Source organism: Ostrinia nubilalis, chromosome 12, assembly GCF_963855985.1.
Source record: "Ostrinia nubilalis chromosome 12, ilOstNubi1.1, whole genome shotgun sequence".
Taxonomy (NCBI): Eukaryota; Metazoa; Arthropoda; class Insecta; order Lepidoptera; family Crambidae; genus Ostrinia; species Ostrinia nubilalis.
Window position 1 is genome coordinate 14,892,476 of NC_087099.1, and position 19,290 is coordinate 14,911,765.

Genomic DNA, 19,290 nt, shown 5'->3' on the forward strand with positions numbered 1-19,290 from the left:
CCCGAACACAACACTTCGCCGCTAAAGCGCCGCGCGAGCTGCCCGCTTGTTTCGAGAACGGGTCTGCGTTGCCCGCCCCGCTCCCGCGCCGCCGCCGCTCCCGCGCCGCTGCCCGCTAAACTCGAGGCTGAGGCCTTATTATACGCGCCGCGTGAACACCGCTGCCGCGCAGCCGCCGCGCCGCCGCGCGCGAAATTATGCTTTGTTGGCGCGGTGGCGGCGCGGCGGAGGTTTTACTCGGTGCGTATGAACAGTGTAGCGGCGCGGCGACGGCGCGGCGGCGGCGCGGTGGCAGCGTCGTGTGCAGGAGCCCTTAGAGTTACCTAAAATGGATTCAGGATGGACGAATGCTGCAGAGTTTTTGGATTATTAGAGTATACTCTGCTCATAAGGTAACATTAAATAAGACCAAATTCATATGTTTTGAACAAACCGTTCTCGTGCAAATGTTCGGCAAAGTAGAAAATATGTGTATAATTAATGACCCTCTCCACGTCCAATGGCTCGTTACCCGCAGGCTTCCAAGTCTTGAAAAGGAGCGCCTCAACCTGTGTAACCCTATCAAGGCTTACGAGCTGGATGCGCCTATCCTTGTTCGTCCCAGCCGTTCCTTAACTGCGGTTGCTGCACCTCTTCCAGGCACTCACCTGAACGACTCTGTGTTACCTACTGTGGCTGCCCCTCTTCCTTGTATCCTCCTGCAGGACTACGTTGCCTAGCCGTATGCCTGGTCTAAGGTTCGACGCCAAAAATCAACAACAACAAGTTCATATTAAAACGCTGAAGAGTTTTTTGTTTGTTTGTTTGAACGCGCTAATCTCAAGAATTACTAGTTTGATTGAAATAATTATTTTTGTGTTGAATAGCTCATAAATTGAGGAAGGCTATAGGATATATACAATTACTCTACGACTAATAGAGGCGAAGCAGTAAAGAAAAATGTTGCAAGCACGGAAAATAGTATTTAAACTATTTTCACGCGTACGAAGTTGATTTTGTGGCGTCGAACCTTGGACCAGGCATATGGCTAAGCAATGCAATCGTACAGGAGGGTACAAGGAAGAGGGGCAGCCACATTAGTTAGGTAACACAGAGTCGTTTAGGAGAGTGCAAGGAAGAGGTGCAGCAACCGCAGTTAAGGAACGGCTGGGACGAACAAGGATAAGCGAATCCAACTCGTGAGCCTTGACAGGGATACGCTGGTTAAGGCGACCCTTTACAAGGCTTGGGAGCCTACGGGTAACGAGCCATTGGACGTGGAGAGGGTCATTAATTATACACATATTTTCTACTTTGCCGAACATTTGCACGAGAACGGTTTGTCCAAAACATATGAATTTTGTCTTATTTAATGCAAAATTAAATGCCCTTCAACCGTCAGGAAGACCACTTTTAGATAGGGTAAGTCCTTTACGCGGTATAACCGGAAAACCTAAAAAGCGCCCCTTTCGGGGGCCCCCACCACTTAAGCACAACTCCGTCGAAGTCGAAAACCTAGGAGAGTCTTAATGGGCAACCAATGAAGCCATTAAAGCAATAAAATCTTTTGTAGGAATTATTTCCGATTTAAAATCTAATTGTTCTGGCCTATTAATGCTTTATCTCTTTTGTGCATAGAGTCAGAACTTATGAAAAAGATTTCATACGTCGATATAATTAATGATTTTGCAAATTTAAAATCTCGCAAGAAAATAATGTAAAACTTATTTGATCTCATTGTCTGTCACCATTAACTGAAACTGCCCCCCCTAGACAAAACGCACTTTTTGATCGAATCGAAAATCGAATCCGTCAAAACTCCATACAAAAAAGGGGCTTTTCGACCACTTTTCGACTGGTATGCGATTATAATTTGCTCTTTGTCTAGACCCACTGTTAAGTCCAATAAAAAATATTTACCAAAAACAATGTTTACTGACCACACATTATTTTGTCTGTGTTCATATAGTGTAGGTATTTTTAAGTCACGACTTTGCCCACCTTAGGATTAGTACATACTGCTGTTTTTAGGTCAACATTAAACTCTTCATTACATAGCGGGTTGCAATAATAATCTAGTAACTGACAGAAACATCATTAAGTTCACAATCATACTAATAACGGGATTAAACTAACGTATTTAATTTCAAAAGTCAGTAGGTAGGGGCGGCAAAAATTGAATGGCCTACTAGCGGCAAATTTGTAAATCCGCCACTGGTCTACCTGCAGTCGATACTAGTGCTTCGGCGAAGCGAGTGTTATAGTTGTGACGATCCCTATGTCTCACAAATGAGTCCAGGTTCTCGCGCGTGTATACAGCTACCTGGTAAATTACTATGGACGGCAGGGTGAGTATACCTAGGTTTCTGAAGTGAGGCCTAACAGTTGTTCGCTGCGATACCTGTACAATGGCCCTCACAGCGCGTTTCTGCATCCTAAATACCCGTTCTCGGTCGGCACCGAGACCCCAGAGCTCAGCACCATACTGCAGCAGCGAGTGCACGGTTGCGAAGTAACATGTTCGCATCGTATCTTCTGCTACTACCCGAGATAGTCTGGTCAATGCGAAGCACGCGCTCCCCAGCTTGCCACACAACTTATCCATGTGCGAGGTCCATGTCAGGCCCCGATCTAATTCGAAGCCCAAAAAGGTAGTGGATTGCACTTGTTCAAGTCGAGTTCCCTCTAATGTCACACTAACTGGCCTATCGGATTTCCCGGATAGTGAGAAATGTATAAAATGTGTCTTTGTCAGGTTAAGAACTAGTCCGTTAGTCCTGAACCAGACGCCGAGTTCTGATATTGTTGTGTTCAATTTCGACTCAAGTTCATCAATACCAGGCGCACGCACGATCGCAGCAATGTCGTCAGCGTACATCAAAATGTCTCCAGTCTTTATGTACTGTGGGAGATCATTCAAAAGCAATGAAAACAGGATGTTAGATACTGAGGAACCCTGCGCTACCCCCATTGTCGTTGTTACGGGTTCAGATTTAGATCTGCCTCTATTTCCTACTACTACCTGGGATCGACGGCATAGTAGATCTGTTAACAGTCGATGGGCGTTACTACGGATTCCATAATACAGCAATTTTATTGATAGTGCTTTATGATCAGCAACGTCAAATGCCTTTGACAGGTCGCAGCAAAGCACTGCCACATGCTGCTTCCGTTCGCGGGCATCTACTACTCGGCGCACTACCTCTCTCGCGAGCGATGTCGTCGAGCGGCCGGCGCGGTACGCGTACTGTTTGTCGGACAGCGTGTCTGTGGAGCATAGGTACTCTGTTAGGCGAGTGCTGAGTCCGTTTTCGAATATTTTAGCGATCGCCGGTATCACTGATACCGGTCGGTATTGATCCATATTGTCACGCCTACCTTTCCCCTTAAAGAGAGGTGATATTTTACTCGTCTTAAAGCTAGTCGGGTAGACACCCTCTTCGAGACATTTATTAAACATGACGGATAGCACAGCTGAGATCTGATTCGCGCCTTTACGCAACACGTTCATTGAGATATCGTAAATATCGTTTGTTGGTTTAGGTGGTATACGAGATACGATGATTTTCCAGACCTCTTCCGCAGTGAATGGTTTTAGTCTCATGGAGCGGTCTGCGATTGGTAACGCAGCGCTTAGTAACGCTTGGACCCTAGTGGTGTCGACGGAAGGCGCACCGCAGGCCGCTGCGGCACTCGCGAACCTACAATTCATGGCATTAACTACGGCTGCCTTGGATTGGTAAACTTGGCCGTCCGGATTTTTTACAACATCCGTAAAATCAGCGGCAGGAGCACTGGTTTTTCCTCTCTCGCAGTTCACTACCCTCCACATAGCCTTAGAGGCATTCGTACTATTCAAAATAATATTTCTATAATAATTGTATTTGTTGGAGTCAATTAATTGAATATATTTTTTATTAATAATGTCAATTATGTTATTCATTACGTCATTTGGTGGAAGTCTATTTGCTAATCTAATTAAGTCAAAAAGAAAGTTCTTACATTCTATAATATTGTCGTCAATCCAGGTTTCCGAAATCCGTACCGGTTTACTTGTAAGCGGAAAGCAAATCGAGATCTTATTAACAATTACATTAATCACTGCACTCGCTAAGGCGTCGGCATTGATACCTCTACGCGTTATTATATCTGACCAGTCTACACTCTCGAGGGTCGCCACGAACAAGGCAACACGTTCCCGTGAGTAGGATCGGGAGACACGGGAGTGCAGTCCCGGGCGCGCGGGCGCACACACCTGGACCTCCGCGCTCACCGCGAAGTGGTCACTTAGGTTTGTCATCACCGGTGAGGTTAATATTGGCTCGGTCAAATTTGTGTATACGTGATCAAGACACGTCGAGGACGTGGGTGATACACGAGTGGGGAATTCAACTTCATTTCTAAAATTATGCATCGAGAGCAAGTCCATCAAATCCTTCTGTACGGGGCCTAAGTCACCAATACAATTGATGTTAAAATCTCCTACGATTACGCAATCAATATCCATGTCACAAATTTTGTCGAGCAGGCGATCTAAATGACATAGAAAGTCCGTTGAGCTTATTAGGTTAGTACGATATACACAAACTATTGTTAATCTATAATCTACAACATCAATGGCGGATATTTCGCAATACTGTTCGACCGACAACGCCGTCAGTTCGACATTTTCGTTGCAATTTACATTTGCTTTTGTGTAAATACACGACCCACCGTGAGATATTATTTTTCTACAAAACCTAGATGCCAAGGTATAGTTATTTATGCTAACACATTTCAACTTGCTGTCAGATAACCAATGCTCTGTAACAGCTAACACATCACATTTTAGCTCACTAGACAATAGCACTTCTAAACGACCCGTTTTCTTGTCAAGGGAGGCGATGTTTTGATGACATATAGTGAGTGATTGTCGTGGTACATTCGAACATGCATCGGCGGCTGTCTCCTTGCTACTGTGCGTCGATGAGTCCGGAATGGGCATACGCACAGGGTTGCCAACTCTACGTATTTTTACGTAGATCTACGTATTTTAAGCCTTCCTTGCAAACCTACGAACTTTAGTCCCAGAATCTACGTATTTTCTATCAAATTTGCAAAATAGGCTGAATGGGCATCGTTTCCTTTACTTTCGCGAAAAAGTTATAAACGTTCCGTTTCATACTATAGTGCACACCACTCGCCTCGCCACTCAACACATCGCGCCAAAACAGATGACACATGTCACATGGGTTATAGTTCCATTATACTGAACTGTCCTATCCATGACATTGACAGCGGGGCGCCACCGTCAATACTGGATCGCTAGTTCCGATTTTTGCCATGTTGGAAACCATATAGTTGAACGATGGTAGCGCCCCCCTGTCATTGAGTTTGGTGGGACAGTTCAGCGTGGGTCATCTTTAATAGTCAGATCACGGTTATTTGGCATGTGGCAAAAGTCGGAACTAATGTTATTTTGACATTTCCCCATAGAAAAAAAATGCTGTGAGCGCCTGTCTGAAAACATTTCTGAAAATTATACACAATAAAAGTGTAGGTACTTTACTACTTTTAGGGTAATATAAATTTTCGTTTTATTACTTTTACCTACCCCTACTCTCTTCATTTCACTCAGAAAAAAAAGTACGTAGATCTACGTATTTTCTATATGGAAATTGTACCATTTCTACGTAATTTCCTAATCCGTCCTACGACTTTTTCAAAATCCGAGTTGGCAACACTGCATACGCATTCGTTGAGCGCTCGGCTCAGTATCCGCTGTTGTCGTCTCATTCGCTCCCCCGCTGTTGACTGCGGGGTCGCGCAAGAAACCACTCGGATACCTTAACGCGCGGGGGCCACACTGCAGGCGATTTGAATTGCTCGAATAACCTCTCGGGAACTCCAATTATAAATGCAGCATGTCGATCGGTCTTTAGTTGACGTTTCTCGACGTAGTAATCTTCACATTTTGTTATTTTATTTAGGTAACTTATTACCATCTCAGTACTTGTTTCAGGTTTGAATGACCAAGCCTGAATATATTTAGTTCTTTCTATCGTCTGTAGTAGTTCGTCTTCTTCACCTGTCCCAGTAATCACCTGTTTAGTTGATTTGCGATGCTTTCGCCGGGAATTTACAGGTTGCCATTTTTCTTGGTCGATCATCGATGGTGTGTTTGTATTACCCTCTGAGGGACCTCCTGCCGGGCTATGTGAGGTACGAGGCGTCGTCGCTACAGTTCGGGTAGCCGACCGCTCTCGCTTATGAAGTGGGGCCGCACCTTTCGTTGCAACCCGTTCTTTACGTTGAGTCGCCCGGCGCGCCCGATCAGTGAGCTTCTGATGCGATGACGGTCCTTCCGTACTTACAGTTGTCTCAGTCGCACTTGCACTCTCACGTCTAGCGGTTGACACGTTGACCAATACGTCTTTTTCACTCTTAGATTTTGTACAATAATCGTTCACCTTCGTTGACAGTATGTGGATTACCCTCTTCTGCTCAGTTATGGTGGCTGTATTGTTGTCAATAGTCTGTTGTTGACTATCAATTTTCTTGGTTAGCGCCTCAATTAGCGATGATTGTGTTGTTATCTTTGCAGCGAGCGTAGTCATCTTCTTTAGCAGCTCACTGAACGCACTTTCTACGTTGAATTTCGACATTTTTCGCACTATTTTAAATTAAAATCACGGACACTGTGTTCTCGTGACCACGTCTGGGAAGGTACCTTGTAAATGACTGCACATCAAGCTAAAATTGCTGCACATATAATTTTTTTATTTTCAGTTTGGTCCTAAGGTTGACTGGAGGAAAATGCCGAAAGGCATTAAGTCCGCCTTATTTACACTGTTTTATGTGCATATAAGTTTGAAATAAAATAAATATTTTTAAAATGCTGGTCAAAATGTCTGATTTAGCAACAAAATTGTATTAAGTAGACTGATGTGCGGTTTTCTGTACTTGTGAACATGATAATTTACCTGGAAGACTTCACTGCTGGCACACAGTATGAGCCGGTGGACCGGGTACCCCACGCCTGCCACCTCCAAGACTAGGTCGCTCATCAGCTGCTCCGCATACAACGTGGCGATCTTGAGGAGGACGCTCTTGGAGTTGTCCACCTGCTCAAAAATTTAAAACAGAATTAAAATTAATAGTTGGGAAATGTTCAGAAGTGGATATCCTGTGGTTGAAATGATGAACACTGACTCATTTAAAAATATTTTTACAAGTTTTTCCAAAGATAGAGATGTGCTTTACAACTTAACAAAAAAAATATTTTGTTATAAAACATGTTGAAATCTATTTTTAGCTAATCATTAGTTAGGCCACACCCCCAACCTGTGCTTAATAATGTAAACACAATATTCAAATAGATTTCAAAGCATTATTTTTAAGCATTTTTACAAATAATTTTATGAGACTAAGCATCTGTTATTGGTGTTCAAAAGAAGTAAACAATGCAATTTTGCAAGTATGTTTACATTCCATCATATCACTTTCTACAAGCATTTCAAGCAAGGTGTTGTTACCCAAGGAACCATCATATCAAAGTTAGTTCCAATAATCGTATGTCTTTTTGTTTACTTCAAAAGTAAGAATATTTTCCTTAAAATTTCCTGATCAAAATGATCTGAATGAGAATTTTTAACACCATAATGGTTGAGGTAGATGCAGCTTCAGCAAGAGAATGTCTCCAACTTCCTCATTGGCCCTAGAGCAATTCCAAGTATACCATCAATAAAAGCCTAATTAGAGTCATCAAACCTCTCAGTCATTCAATTAGAGCCATTAGAACTTCATAACTATGAGTTGTTTTCTATGTGTAAGCTGAGGACACGTGTCTCCAGCTGACACATCTGTATCTTCGTAAATATTTATGCTACGATAATGTATTATACCTCAAAAATTACAGTCGAATCCAAATAGTAGGCTTTCCACTTTTCAAGACTTTAGCTCAAATACTGTTAAAACCACGATCAAAAAACTATGTGCGAGCTGGAGTACCGTGTCTCCAGCTTACACATCTGTATCTTCGTAAATATTTAAGCTACATCAATGTTTTATATCTCATAAATTAAAGTCGAATAAAAAAACCCGACTTCAATTCTTTCAAAGCTTTATTTCGAACCGTTTTCGAACTACGAACCGATACGTATGTGTAAGCTGGTGACACGTAACACACGGTGGATTATTAAAACCGTATAAGTTAGAGTTGCGTTTTAAAGATCAAATAATTCGTTATAATTGAAGTACACACGAGACATAATTTCAAATCTCTAGGCCTCTTAGTTTCAGAATTAAAAGCCAAAAACTATTTTCCCGCCAAATAATTCAAATAATATGGGTCGACTGCGACGTTGCCGTTCCGTGCGTCCACTAGAGCAGTCGAATTTGAACCTAAAAACTAGTACTGTTTGAATCATTTTTATTTGTAGTTTAAATCATTTAATTTCGATTATAAGAATTTTAGACTAGGAGCCGGCTGATTTGTGTATTGAGTACCTAATAACCTATAAAATATTTTGATAATAAGTTTTTATTTTGATCACAATGTTTTATTTAATCGAGGCAAAAACATTGCATCTATACTAATATTATAAATGTGAAAGTAACTTTGTCTTGCTTTCACGCCTAAACCACTGAACCAATGATATTATATAAAAACAAAAGCAGATATGTTATAAGCGCTCGCGCTGTGAATACTCAAATACGTCCCAATTGGGACGTCTTGTGTTTAGTCTTCGTGTGGCCTGCGTCGTGCGCAATCGCGTGCGTACCACACCATAAGTTCCTGTGTTCTTACCAAAATAAATAAAAAATGCCATCGTGTGTGTTTCGAAAGTGTACCAATTATGACTCTAAAGTAAACAAAATACAAGGGATCTCTTACCACACGTGATTATGCAAAATTATTTAGTATTTATATTTTCAATTATTTATGCAAACAATCAAGACGCCATCGCGCCATGCGCCATGTTCAAGTTAAGAAAGAGAAAGCGATCTTGTTTTGACGTTAGAGCGATAAGGATGCGTGCGCTGCGGACATAGATTAGTTAGTGCAGAATCGTTAAAACTATAGCTATCTCTTTCGTTTGCGTGCTATTTCGTATCTTTTGTTTCACTTATCAGTTACATTTGTCAATGTGTGCAATTTGGAATAGCTCGGCACGGATTAAAATCGTAATTTCTATGAACGTAACATATCTATAGTTCTGTAATATCATTGCACTGAACAGATTTTGATGAAATTTGGCATAGAAATGGTTGAGTCCCGGGAAAGGACGTAGGATAGATTTTATCCCAGTTTTTGAAATATGATAAAGATTTTCATCATTATCATATCATCTGAAAATTATAAATAACTTGAAAAAATCGAGTATTCGGGTAGCCCTAGTGATACTCTACCTCTGGGCTTCGGCTTGACAGTACTTTTTTGAAAACCTTGTATAGTTCCAAAATAGTGAACTGTCCTATCGATGACATTGACAGTGGGGCGCCACCGTCAATACCGGATCGCTGGTTCCGATTTTTGCCATGTTGGAAACCATATAGTTGAACGATGGTAGCGCCTCCCTGTCATTGAGTTTGGTGGGACAGTTCAGCCTGGGTCATCTATACAGGTGAACAATGGTGGCGCCCCCTATCAATGTGTTTGGTGGGACAGTTCAGTTTAGTGGGTCTTTTATAGCTGAGACGGTTCATTGTTCAATACAATCAATTCTTTCCTCTCTATTATTTTAGGTGCCTTATGTACGTATAGATTACGCACATTCTTTTTATATGAACGTAAGGGTGGGATTTAGGGGGTCACAAAACCGGTTTTACCGAAACCGAAAAAAAAACTGTATTCAGACATGGCAAAACCAGGTTATTCTTGGAAATATAATAGCTAGAATGAAATACTAAAATAACAATCAAAAACGTTTTTATTCAGCTCGATTATTATCACAGATCAATTAACATTTTTAATAATTAAGGTAGATACACTTTACTAGAAATCCGATGATCTACGTTCTTGTCGGGTATCACTAATGAAATAAAATTCCTACTTCATAAAACTAATTAATCAGGTAAATTATTTATCACAGATCGATCAACTTTTAATAACCTAGGTAGGGTAAGGTGGGGCACAATGTTACACGGGGTACAATGTTATAATGCATATTTCTCCGTCCCTTTCTATTAGTTGTATGATGTTGGTATACACGTTTGTCAAGCTCATAAGAGCTGCTGAACTGAGCCGCTGAACATCATACAACTAATAGAAAGGGACGGAGAAATATGCATTGTAACATTGTGCCCCACCTTACCCTATACTTTACTGTGTAGTAGAATACTGGTGATCCACGGTCGGGTCGGGGAGGTTTCCGGCTTTTTTTTTTTTTTTGAAGGGACGCGCGCTGGTAGCTGGAGGAGCTTTTCCAGCTTCACCAGGCAGAGTGGCGAGTACAGAAGGTACTCTAGCCGTTTGGCGATCGTCGGTGCGCGTGCCGACGAGGCCGAGTGTGGGCTTCGCGAAGCGAAAGCGAAGACGTTCGCGATCGGGCCGTAGATTCCGGCTACTGGGACCGCAATTAACTGGGACAGTGGTCCCAGTCGCTGGATCGATAAAAATTAAATATTTTTCTTCCAGCGACTAGGTTCACTCATAGATAACTTAAAAAAATATATTATTCATTCCAAAATCGGTATCGTACTAAAAGGACAATGACCAAAAGTGGTCCAAATGTCCACCACTAATGAGACCTATATTGGCTTATGGTCCATTAAATAGAGATTAACTTTCAGTATGGGACGAAAAATAAATAAACTGTCAGTAAAAAGTTATGACTGTATGAAAAATTGTAGTAGTTTACGCGCTAATCTCAGGAACTACTGGTCCGATTTGAAAAATTCTTTTTGTTATGGATAGCCCATTTATCAAGGATGGTTTTCGGTTATATAACATCACCCTACAACCAATAGGGGCGGAGCAGCGACCACCCGACCATAATTCCAATATTGTTGTCTTTCTTCTGAGTTTTTTTTTTCTTTTAGCGAGAATCTAACACGGCACACTAAGCGACATGACATAATATGCATAGATTAATCCGAAATGTGCGATGGATAGAATGATATCAAGAACATTAATTTTCAGATGAAAAGGTAAAAACATGACTTTTCATTCAGTCTTAAACTTTTTACTGACAGCATATTTTTGATTGCGGTTTGGTTATAATGAATCAGTATTTAGTAGACTATTTTACTACATAGGTGGTGGTTGACATTTGGACCACACTCCATACATTTTTGATCATTGTCCTTTATGAATGGTCCCAGAAAAGTATTTAATTTTTACTGATCTGGCGATTGGGACCGCGGTCCTAGTTGATTGCGGTCCCAGTTGGCGGAAACCTCGGGTCGGATATCACTCATCCATCAGAGATTCGTAAATCTAATTAATCTATTTAATTACCACAGATAAATCATATTTTACTAACTAAACTTCTTAGATTAATCTAATCTAAGCTAAACTCAAACTGTTTCCAGTGTTGCCAGTAGGGTCTTGTCAGAAATTACCAGAAATAGAAAAAAAAGTAACCCTCACACGTGCGATTGATATTATTATCATATTGATTCATAAAGCTGATTCGTACTAACAACTTTCATCTTCGACTCTTATCTTACCAATCAGCCAAAATTCATACAAAGTGTTAAAATTAATTGGAAATCATCAACATTTTGAGTGTCACGTTTCAATTTAAATAATTTGTAAATTGACACTATTAATATTTTTTTACTGAATAACCTGTAAAAGTTAATTCTACAAATTCCGAAAAATCACCTAAAAGTAACCTTTTCATTAGTGTAACCTAAAAGTAACCAAAGCAGTTCAAAAATCAGCTAAAAGGTTACAAAAGTAACCTTCTGGCAACACTGACTGTTTCTCAATATTGCAGTCAACTGTCATCTTTTTTTTTAATACAAGTTTTACGGCTATGGATATAGATCCTTACGGCCAATTCTGTGCAAAATGCTGTGTTTCGTCTATTTTGTGATGTCTTAGTAGTGATTGTGATTTGTGATGTTAATATTGTTAATTTTTTTTTTTCAACAAAAGAAGAAGAATTCAATGAGGGCTTTCGCGATTGGAAAATCCTGAAAGTGCTTCATGAGCTCTATCAAACGGTTCAAACGGTATTAATAATAGGTTACAGAATAAACTGGATCTATCCGAAACTTCAATGTTTCCAGCTTCCATACATTTGGTAAAGTCACATTATTTTAAAAACTACATATGATATCGTAAAACTGATTACTGATTCTAAAAGTGCTTCACAAGCTCTATCCAATGGTATGGTATCAATAATAGGTTACAGAATAAACTGGATCTAACCAAAAATTCAATGTTTCCTTCTTCCATACATTTAGTACTACCACAGTCATGACACTCATCTCTTGACAATATTATAGCAAGTAAAGCCTAAAACCAATGTTTTTCATTAATAATTTAAAATAAGAATACAATTTACGAGTTTATTTTAAGTATTTATTATTAAATTAAAAAAATTACACTTCTAATATTGTGTGTCTGGCATACATTTAGTATGGAAGCTGGAAACATTGAATTTTCAGATAGATCCAGTTTATTCTGTAACTTATTATTGGTACCGTTTGAAAGAGCTCATTAAGCACTTTCAGGATCAGTAACCAGTTTTTTAATATCTTGTATAGTTAAGAAATAATCGAGTGAGATCACTTAACGTTTCCACCCTGTATAGTTGTTGCCCATTTTTGCCACTTGACGTGGCAGAATCATGGGACTTCACGGTATTTAAATAAAAATTAAAGTGGTTGCGTTTAGAAACGCCACAAATATTTGAGTCTTTGGAAACAAGTTCGTTATTATACTTGTATATTAAAATATAATTTTGTTTTACCTAGCCTTTTCTTATTAACACTAGAAAGGCCGCCGTCCCATTTTTGTCCCACTCGCGAGTTTGATCGTCTCTAACTTTTTTATTTTTCAACGAAAGTCCATGAAACTTTTTGACTTTTCCTGATTTATTGAATTTTATCGTTTTTTAATGTTTTTGATAATATAACATTATTAGAAAAAAAATTAAAATCGGTTTTACCTAGAAGCGCCACTGGGTCATTTTTGTCCCACCTTGGTATTTGCAACAATAATTCGATGAAGAGTCCTTGTTTCGAGTAAATACGAGAATAGGGAGGTGAGGAACGTTTAGGTGACTCGTCACAATGCAGAAATGTAAATATATTGTACTAGTTTTTGCCTGTGACTTCACCTAGTGAGAAATTAAGTTTATCATAGAAAGACCTAATTTCTTGACACTTATCGTAGTTATTTGACCAAATAACTGGATATTATTGTTAATTATAGACTATGTTATGTTATTCTGAAATATTAACAATAAAACTGCAAAGTTTTATTAAGATCGGCTTAGTATTTTTTGCGTAAAAGAGTGAAAAAACAACAATCGATCTAACCATGAATCCACACTCACTTAGTTCAAGTTCAAGGCTTATATCCACCCATTCATCCTTCCTATCCGTTCATCGGTTCATCCATCCATCAATTCATCAATCTTTATTAACTTTTACATTTATAATATTAGTAGGAAGGTGACTTCAAGACATGGGCCAGTTCATACATTGTATGATTTGATACATTTTTAAAATGTGTGACTTATTTTTTTTTTTTAATTAAACATACATACTTTTCATTGTAACTGGTAAAAAACTTCACTGTGTGTGTACGGATATAAGAAAAATAACCATACCTATAGAAGTTCCTAAACACATAGTAGACCAGAGAGACAAAAAAACCATACAAAAAAACTTTGTGCAAAATGTGCACTATTATTTGTAAGATATTTATTATTTCTTCAAAAAGAATAATGAATAGTTCAATTAGTAATTTCATAATTTTAATACAGTATAACACCATGTAATATGTGACTATTTTTATATGAAACCAAAAATATCTGTCTTTTAATAATTCAAAATTAAAATTGAATGTTCATGCCAATGTGGGCATTCATATTTTTTCTTTTTCCTACCTACCCGCTTCTGTCTAATAATTTTACCCCGCTATTATTCGCTGCTTTCTACTACTACTAGTCTACGAATTGACGTTGCTCACTCCGGACGCCGTCGCGCCGCATCGGAGTTACCGCCTCTTCTTGCTGGAACCTTCTATCGTTGAAGTCCACACCGCTGTACTGTACTATAAGCTGGAACTGTTCAGCCGACGCTGAGAACTGAAATATTGCGTGTTTGTGAAGTGCGCGTTATATGCACCCGCTGCCTTGATCTACGGAGTCAGGGCTGGTCTTTCATCATCTTCCATCTTCGAGGGCAGACAAGAGATTGGGAACCGCGGTTCACCCCCCGGAAACTGCTGGTGCTGGTGGATTGCAGAACGGGTGAGTGCGCTGTCTGTTCGTAGTAGTAGAAAGCAGCAATCTTCCCTTTCTTTGATCTCCTTTCTGAAGTATAAAAATACCACGACCTATGGTGAATATTACCCCGCAACCGCTGTGTGAGTAGAATTTACGAATCTTCGGATTTATCGCTCGTACATTGAATATATTTATATTTTTAAAGACATAAGTACATATTGATTTAACTGTATAGATAAACCATTTTTTAAGGATACTACAAATAGTTTTAATCATAATGTTCATGCCTGAATCTAAAAAATGTTACAAAATATATGCTGGGACAAAATTGACCCAGCGGCGCTTTTAGGGGGGTCGTAATCTTCGGCACTTCTAGTGTTAATAAAATATAGGTTATTAAGTACTCAATACAGAAATCAGCCGGCTCCTAGTCTAAAATTCTTATAATCGAAATTAAATGATTTAAACTACAAATAAAAATGATTCAAACAGTACTAGTTTTTAGGTTCAAATTCGACTGCTCTAGTGGACGCACGGAACGGCAACGTCGCAGTCGACCCATATTATTTGAATTATTTGGCGGGAAAATAGTTTTTGGCTTTTAATTCTGAAACTAAGAGGCCTAGAGATTTGAAATTATGTCTCGTGTGTACTTCAATTATAACGAATTATTTGATCTTTAAAACGCAACTCTAACTTATACGGTTTTAATAATCCACCGTGTGTTACGTGTCACCAGCTTACACATACGTATCGGTTCGTAGTTCGAAAACGAATTGAAGTCGGGTTTTTTTATTCGACTTTAATTTATGAGATATAAAACATTGATGTAGCTTAAATATTTACGAAGATACAGATGTGTAAGCTGGAGACACGGTACTCCAGCTCGCACATAGTTTTTTGATCGTGGTTTTAACAGTATTTGAGCTAAAGTCTTGAAAAGTGGAAAGCCTACTATTTGGATTCGACTGTAATTTTTGAGGTATAATACATTATCGTAGCATAAATATTTACGAAGATACAGATGTGTCAGCTGGAGACACGTGTCCTCAGCTTACACATAGAAAACAACTCATAGTTATGAAGTTCTAATGGCTCTAATTGAATGACTGAGAGGTTTGATGACTCTAATTAGGCTTTTATTGATGGTATACTTGGAATTGCTCTAGGGCCAATGAGGAAGTTGGAGACATTCTCTTGCTTCAGCTAGGTCAAAATACCAAGGTATTCTAGCATATGTTTACGAAAGGTGTTATCTAATAAATTAGTTAAACCAAGATTACCTCAAGATCATCATTATTGTCGCTTGCATCACCAGACTTGTCAGTGCTAGAGGACGGCGTTTGCCTGTCCACGGTAAGGTAACTCATCATTCCACACTTGCTTATATCCTCATCTCTATAAATTATAAACACACAGTTGTATAAAATTCACTAAAATAAATATGGATTATTTTGATTAATTTATAACAAACATTCTTCCACCAATTTCACAGCTTTTTATATCAGCTGGTCTGTCATTAATGTCAAAGTGACATTATACTTTTTTTTAAGCAAATGCATACAAAAAGATTATTCCGACTTCAACATAATTATCTTTTTTTCAGTTCCACAAAATCAAAATCGTTATGTCAAACCACGTATTACGGAACGTGCAAGTCATGGCGTGTACTTGTGTGAAAAATGTTTGTTTGTTTTGATTTAAAAATTTGAAGAAAAAATACCTTCTACGAATTGTTTTGATGCAAAGAACCGTTTAAAATTCATAAGTACGTCATGTAGCATAAAGTTCCATCACCAAAATAATGTTAAAACTATTGAGTGTAACAAGTGGATATTATTCATAACTGGTTATTAGGGTGTCCCATAAATGGCCGAAAAAAAATTTTTTTTAGATATTGAAATGCATACCCTCTATTTCTTTTAGTACTACTCAGACTTAGTTAAATACAAAATATCATCTTCCTACGTCAACATTAACCCGTGCCGACTGAGCTCTGAAGATTTTGAAAAATGCTGGTTTTACCCCTTTGGTTATGTAGCTTAATCAATTAAAATATTTAAATTTTATAAAATATTTATATAAAGAAGATATCAGACAATATATTTTACCTTTGAGGGTCCCTTTTTTACATTCTGGATACAGATTTCCATGCTCCTGAATATTGGCCTGATTTTTGCTACACTGTGCCTAGCAAAAATAGCTTTTTCTCTTCCTTTTCAGTGATCAAACAATGTAAATCTTGCATAAGCTTTATAGCTCTCTCAGCTGTATCATTAACTACCCTTAAAGAAAGCACTTTTTTGCTTTTAAATAGGCAACATCTTCATCTCATTTAGAAATGGGTCTCAGGGGAAAATTCTTATCAATTTTCAATGAAAAAAATAAATGTATAGTCTTGACAGACACTAAATCATTCAATGGGTTTCCAGCAACAATAAATAAGGCAGTATTATTATCAATTCATTAAAAACATGATAAAAAAATTAGTACTAGTCCTATTTACCATAGAAATTATCATACCTTCTTCAGATGGAATGTATATCTTCCCAGAATCATACATACTCTCTCTTTGTACTTTTACTACAGTATTGACGGTGTTTGTTCATTACCTTCATCATCAAAGAGTGATAAAACGGCAATTTCTTCTGACATGAAGTAACAAAGATTTTGACTAAACTTGCTCAAGGCTGCTTTGGAAATCAATTTGTCAACACTCTCATATACCTTTTGGAAAGTGGATGTCAAGAGTTCCTTAAGGCTTTCATCAGAGCTGGTAAGTTGGTCGTGATGATTAACCGCCGCCGCACCGCTACTGCCGCGCAACATGTTTCGATGCAAGTCGGCACGGGTTATCGTACTCCAAATAAAGTAAAAATTTATTTCTGAGTGTTTTAGAGGCAAACGAACAAAACTAAGACCTATGCGTTACAAATTTAAAACTTTGAAAATTATGGGACACCCTACTGGTTATGTAAAGATTTATCTGATTACAGCAAGTAAAAAGGTGCTTATCTATTAACTGAGATGGGTCTTAAGAAGAAAAAGAATGTTATTGTGCTCGCGGCATGCGTTTTTATAAGTTTTATCTTGTACCAGTTGTACTTCTTTTTGACGATCACATCTGAAACCGCTGCCGGCTTTAAAATAGTAACCGTGATAGATCATTCCAAATTGGATCCAAAAGAACATATTCGTTCAGAAGCAGATAAGTACATAAACGAAAATGGCATCATAAGAGGTGTGCATTATGCCTTGATGCCGAAATATCGGCCAGATTCAAACATGCAATTCAAATGTCTGAACTCCGATCAAAGAATACCGTTTGAGCAAGTTAACGATGACTATTGCGACTGTGATGACTCTTCAGATGAACCGAGCACAACTGCCTGTGTAAACGGCACCTTTTTTTGCGACACCCAATATCCAAGCAAGCAGGTAGCCTACAACAATGTGCCATCAAATAAAGTCAACGATGGAATCTGTGACTGCTGCGATGGCTCTGATGAATGGCTACATGCACCTCATCAAAAAATATTATCTCAGAGCCACAAAAATTACAGACATTATGTGACAAAGTGTCCTAGTCGATGTTTTAAATAAATTTTGTGTCCTTAAAACCAAATTGTAAAATATTTGTTAGCATTTGGCAACTACTTGTTTAAACTGTAAAAAGGTATATTGTCTTTATTCAAGTACCTACTAAGTACTGATGATTGTAAAGATATAGATAATTCATAAAATTAAGTAATAACATTCCTATACTTTTGATTATTGTAATATTTGTTATATCTGTTTGAATGGTAAGCCTTATACAATTTTTTTTCCTGTATAATTTAATAATTTTAAAGTGCCTCAATATTACTTTTAAAATAAGTACCTAATCCTTATTAAAATTTTGGCAAGATAAGATAATGTTTGGAAAATGATCATAGTATCAATTTTCTGTGCCAATAATGCTTGTCTTCTTTTTTCACCAGACTTAGCTGAATAAAATATTGTTCATTGGCAACAAAAGTTTTACAACCCAAAAATCTGTAAATCTACAACACTATTTTATTTGAATTTCATTGTTGTATCATTGGGGTTGTGCAAGTATCTAAATCATTTATTTTAAATGTTATTTTTAATTAAATAAATACCTACTGTATACATGAATGAAGTTGTCATCTTCATACTGTGAAACTTAGATGTGAAATTACAAAACATAATTTGAACCAACTGTAGGTAGGCCAAGGATGTGCGCCGCGATAAGCTTGTATCGCGCCATTTTATCGATTTCACGTGATAAGCCCATACGTTTGTCGAATAAAATCATCCATTAGATTTTATCACGCACAGCGCAACTCAAAGGGAGCGCACTCCACTGTGCCAATACGCATTATAAAATTGTAAAATAAATGTTTTTCATTCTTATCAACGTGTATGTAAAATATTTCTACTTAATAGAGATTTATTAAGAAGACTGAATTAATAAAAATAAATTATTATGAACTCAACATTGTTTTGATATTTGAAAACGAATTACCTAAATACCTAATGTTATAAGGGAGATCTAAACTTTGATTACGGCCTTGCTCTACTACCATTCTCCAAAAAAGAAAAAGCTCGGGCACCTCGGGCCTTGCTCTGTGACTCGGGCAGGGAATCGAACCCGCATGATTTTGTTGGTGCAATAGTTGGGTTGGTGCTCTGTGGTGTGCCGTGAGAGAAAGAGAAGGAAAGTATTTTTTTATGTGACCACAGATCCATAACTGTGTATTATATGTGTATGTGACACTGACATCTAGAAAAATCTATCTATATTAGTGATGTTAGTAGTTATTTCTTTATAAATCGATTATTAAAATCGCATTCAATCGTAAAGTAAAAGTTTAGCCAATCAAGTTTTCGAATGGTTTAACCTTTTACTTTTGTGTGG

At 38.2% G+C, this 19,290-nt stretch overlaps 1 protein-coding gene and 1 long non-coding RNA gene across 2 annotated transcripts in view; one reads left to right on the forward strand and one right to left on the reverse strand.

The window, feature by feature from the left end:
- LOC135076729 (BTB/POZ domain-containing protein 17) overlaps window positions 1–15,872 on the reverse strand; it is a 28,851-nt gene extending 12,979 nt beyond the window's left edge. The window contains exons 1-2 of the mRNA XM_063971150.1: window positions 15,653–15,872; window positions 6,942–7,082 (exon numbers count right to left, since the gene is read on the reverse strand). Of these exons, the coding sequence (XP_063827220.1) occupies window positions 6,942–7,082; window positions 15,653–15,742 (231 nt within the window). The 5' untranslated portion in view covers window positions 15,743–15,872. The remainder of the gene's footprint in view (window positions 1–6,941; window positions 7,083–15,652) is intronic.
- Window positions 15,873–15,983: 111 nt separating this feature from the next.
- On the forward strand, window positions 15,984–18,868 carry LOC135077032 (uncharacterized). Its single transcript, XR_010258369.1, has 2 exons — window positions 15,984–16,137; window positions 17,366–18,868. It is a non-coding gene; the product is annotated as an uncharacterized LOC135077032 (long non-coding RNA).
- The last annotated feature ends 422 nt before the right edge of the window (window positions 18,869–19,290 follow it).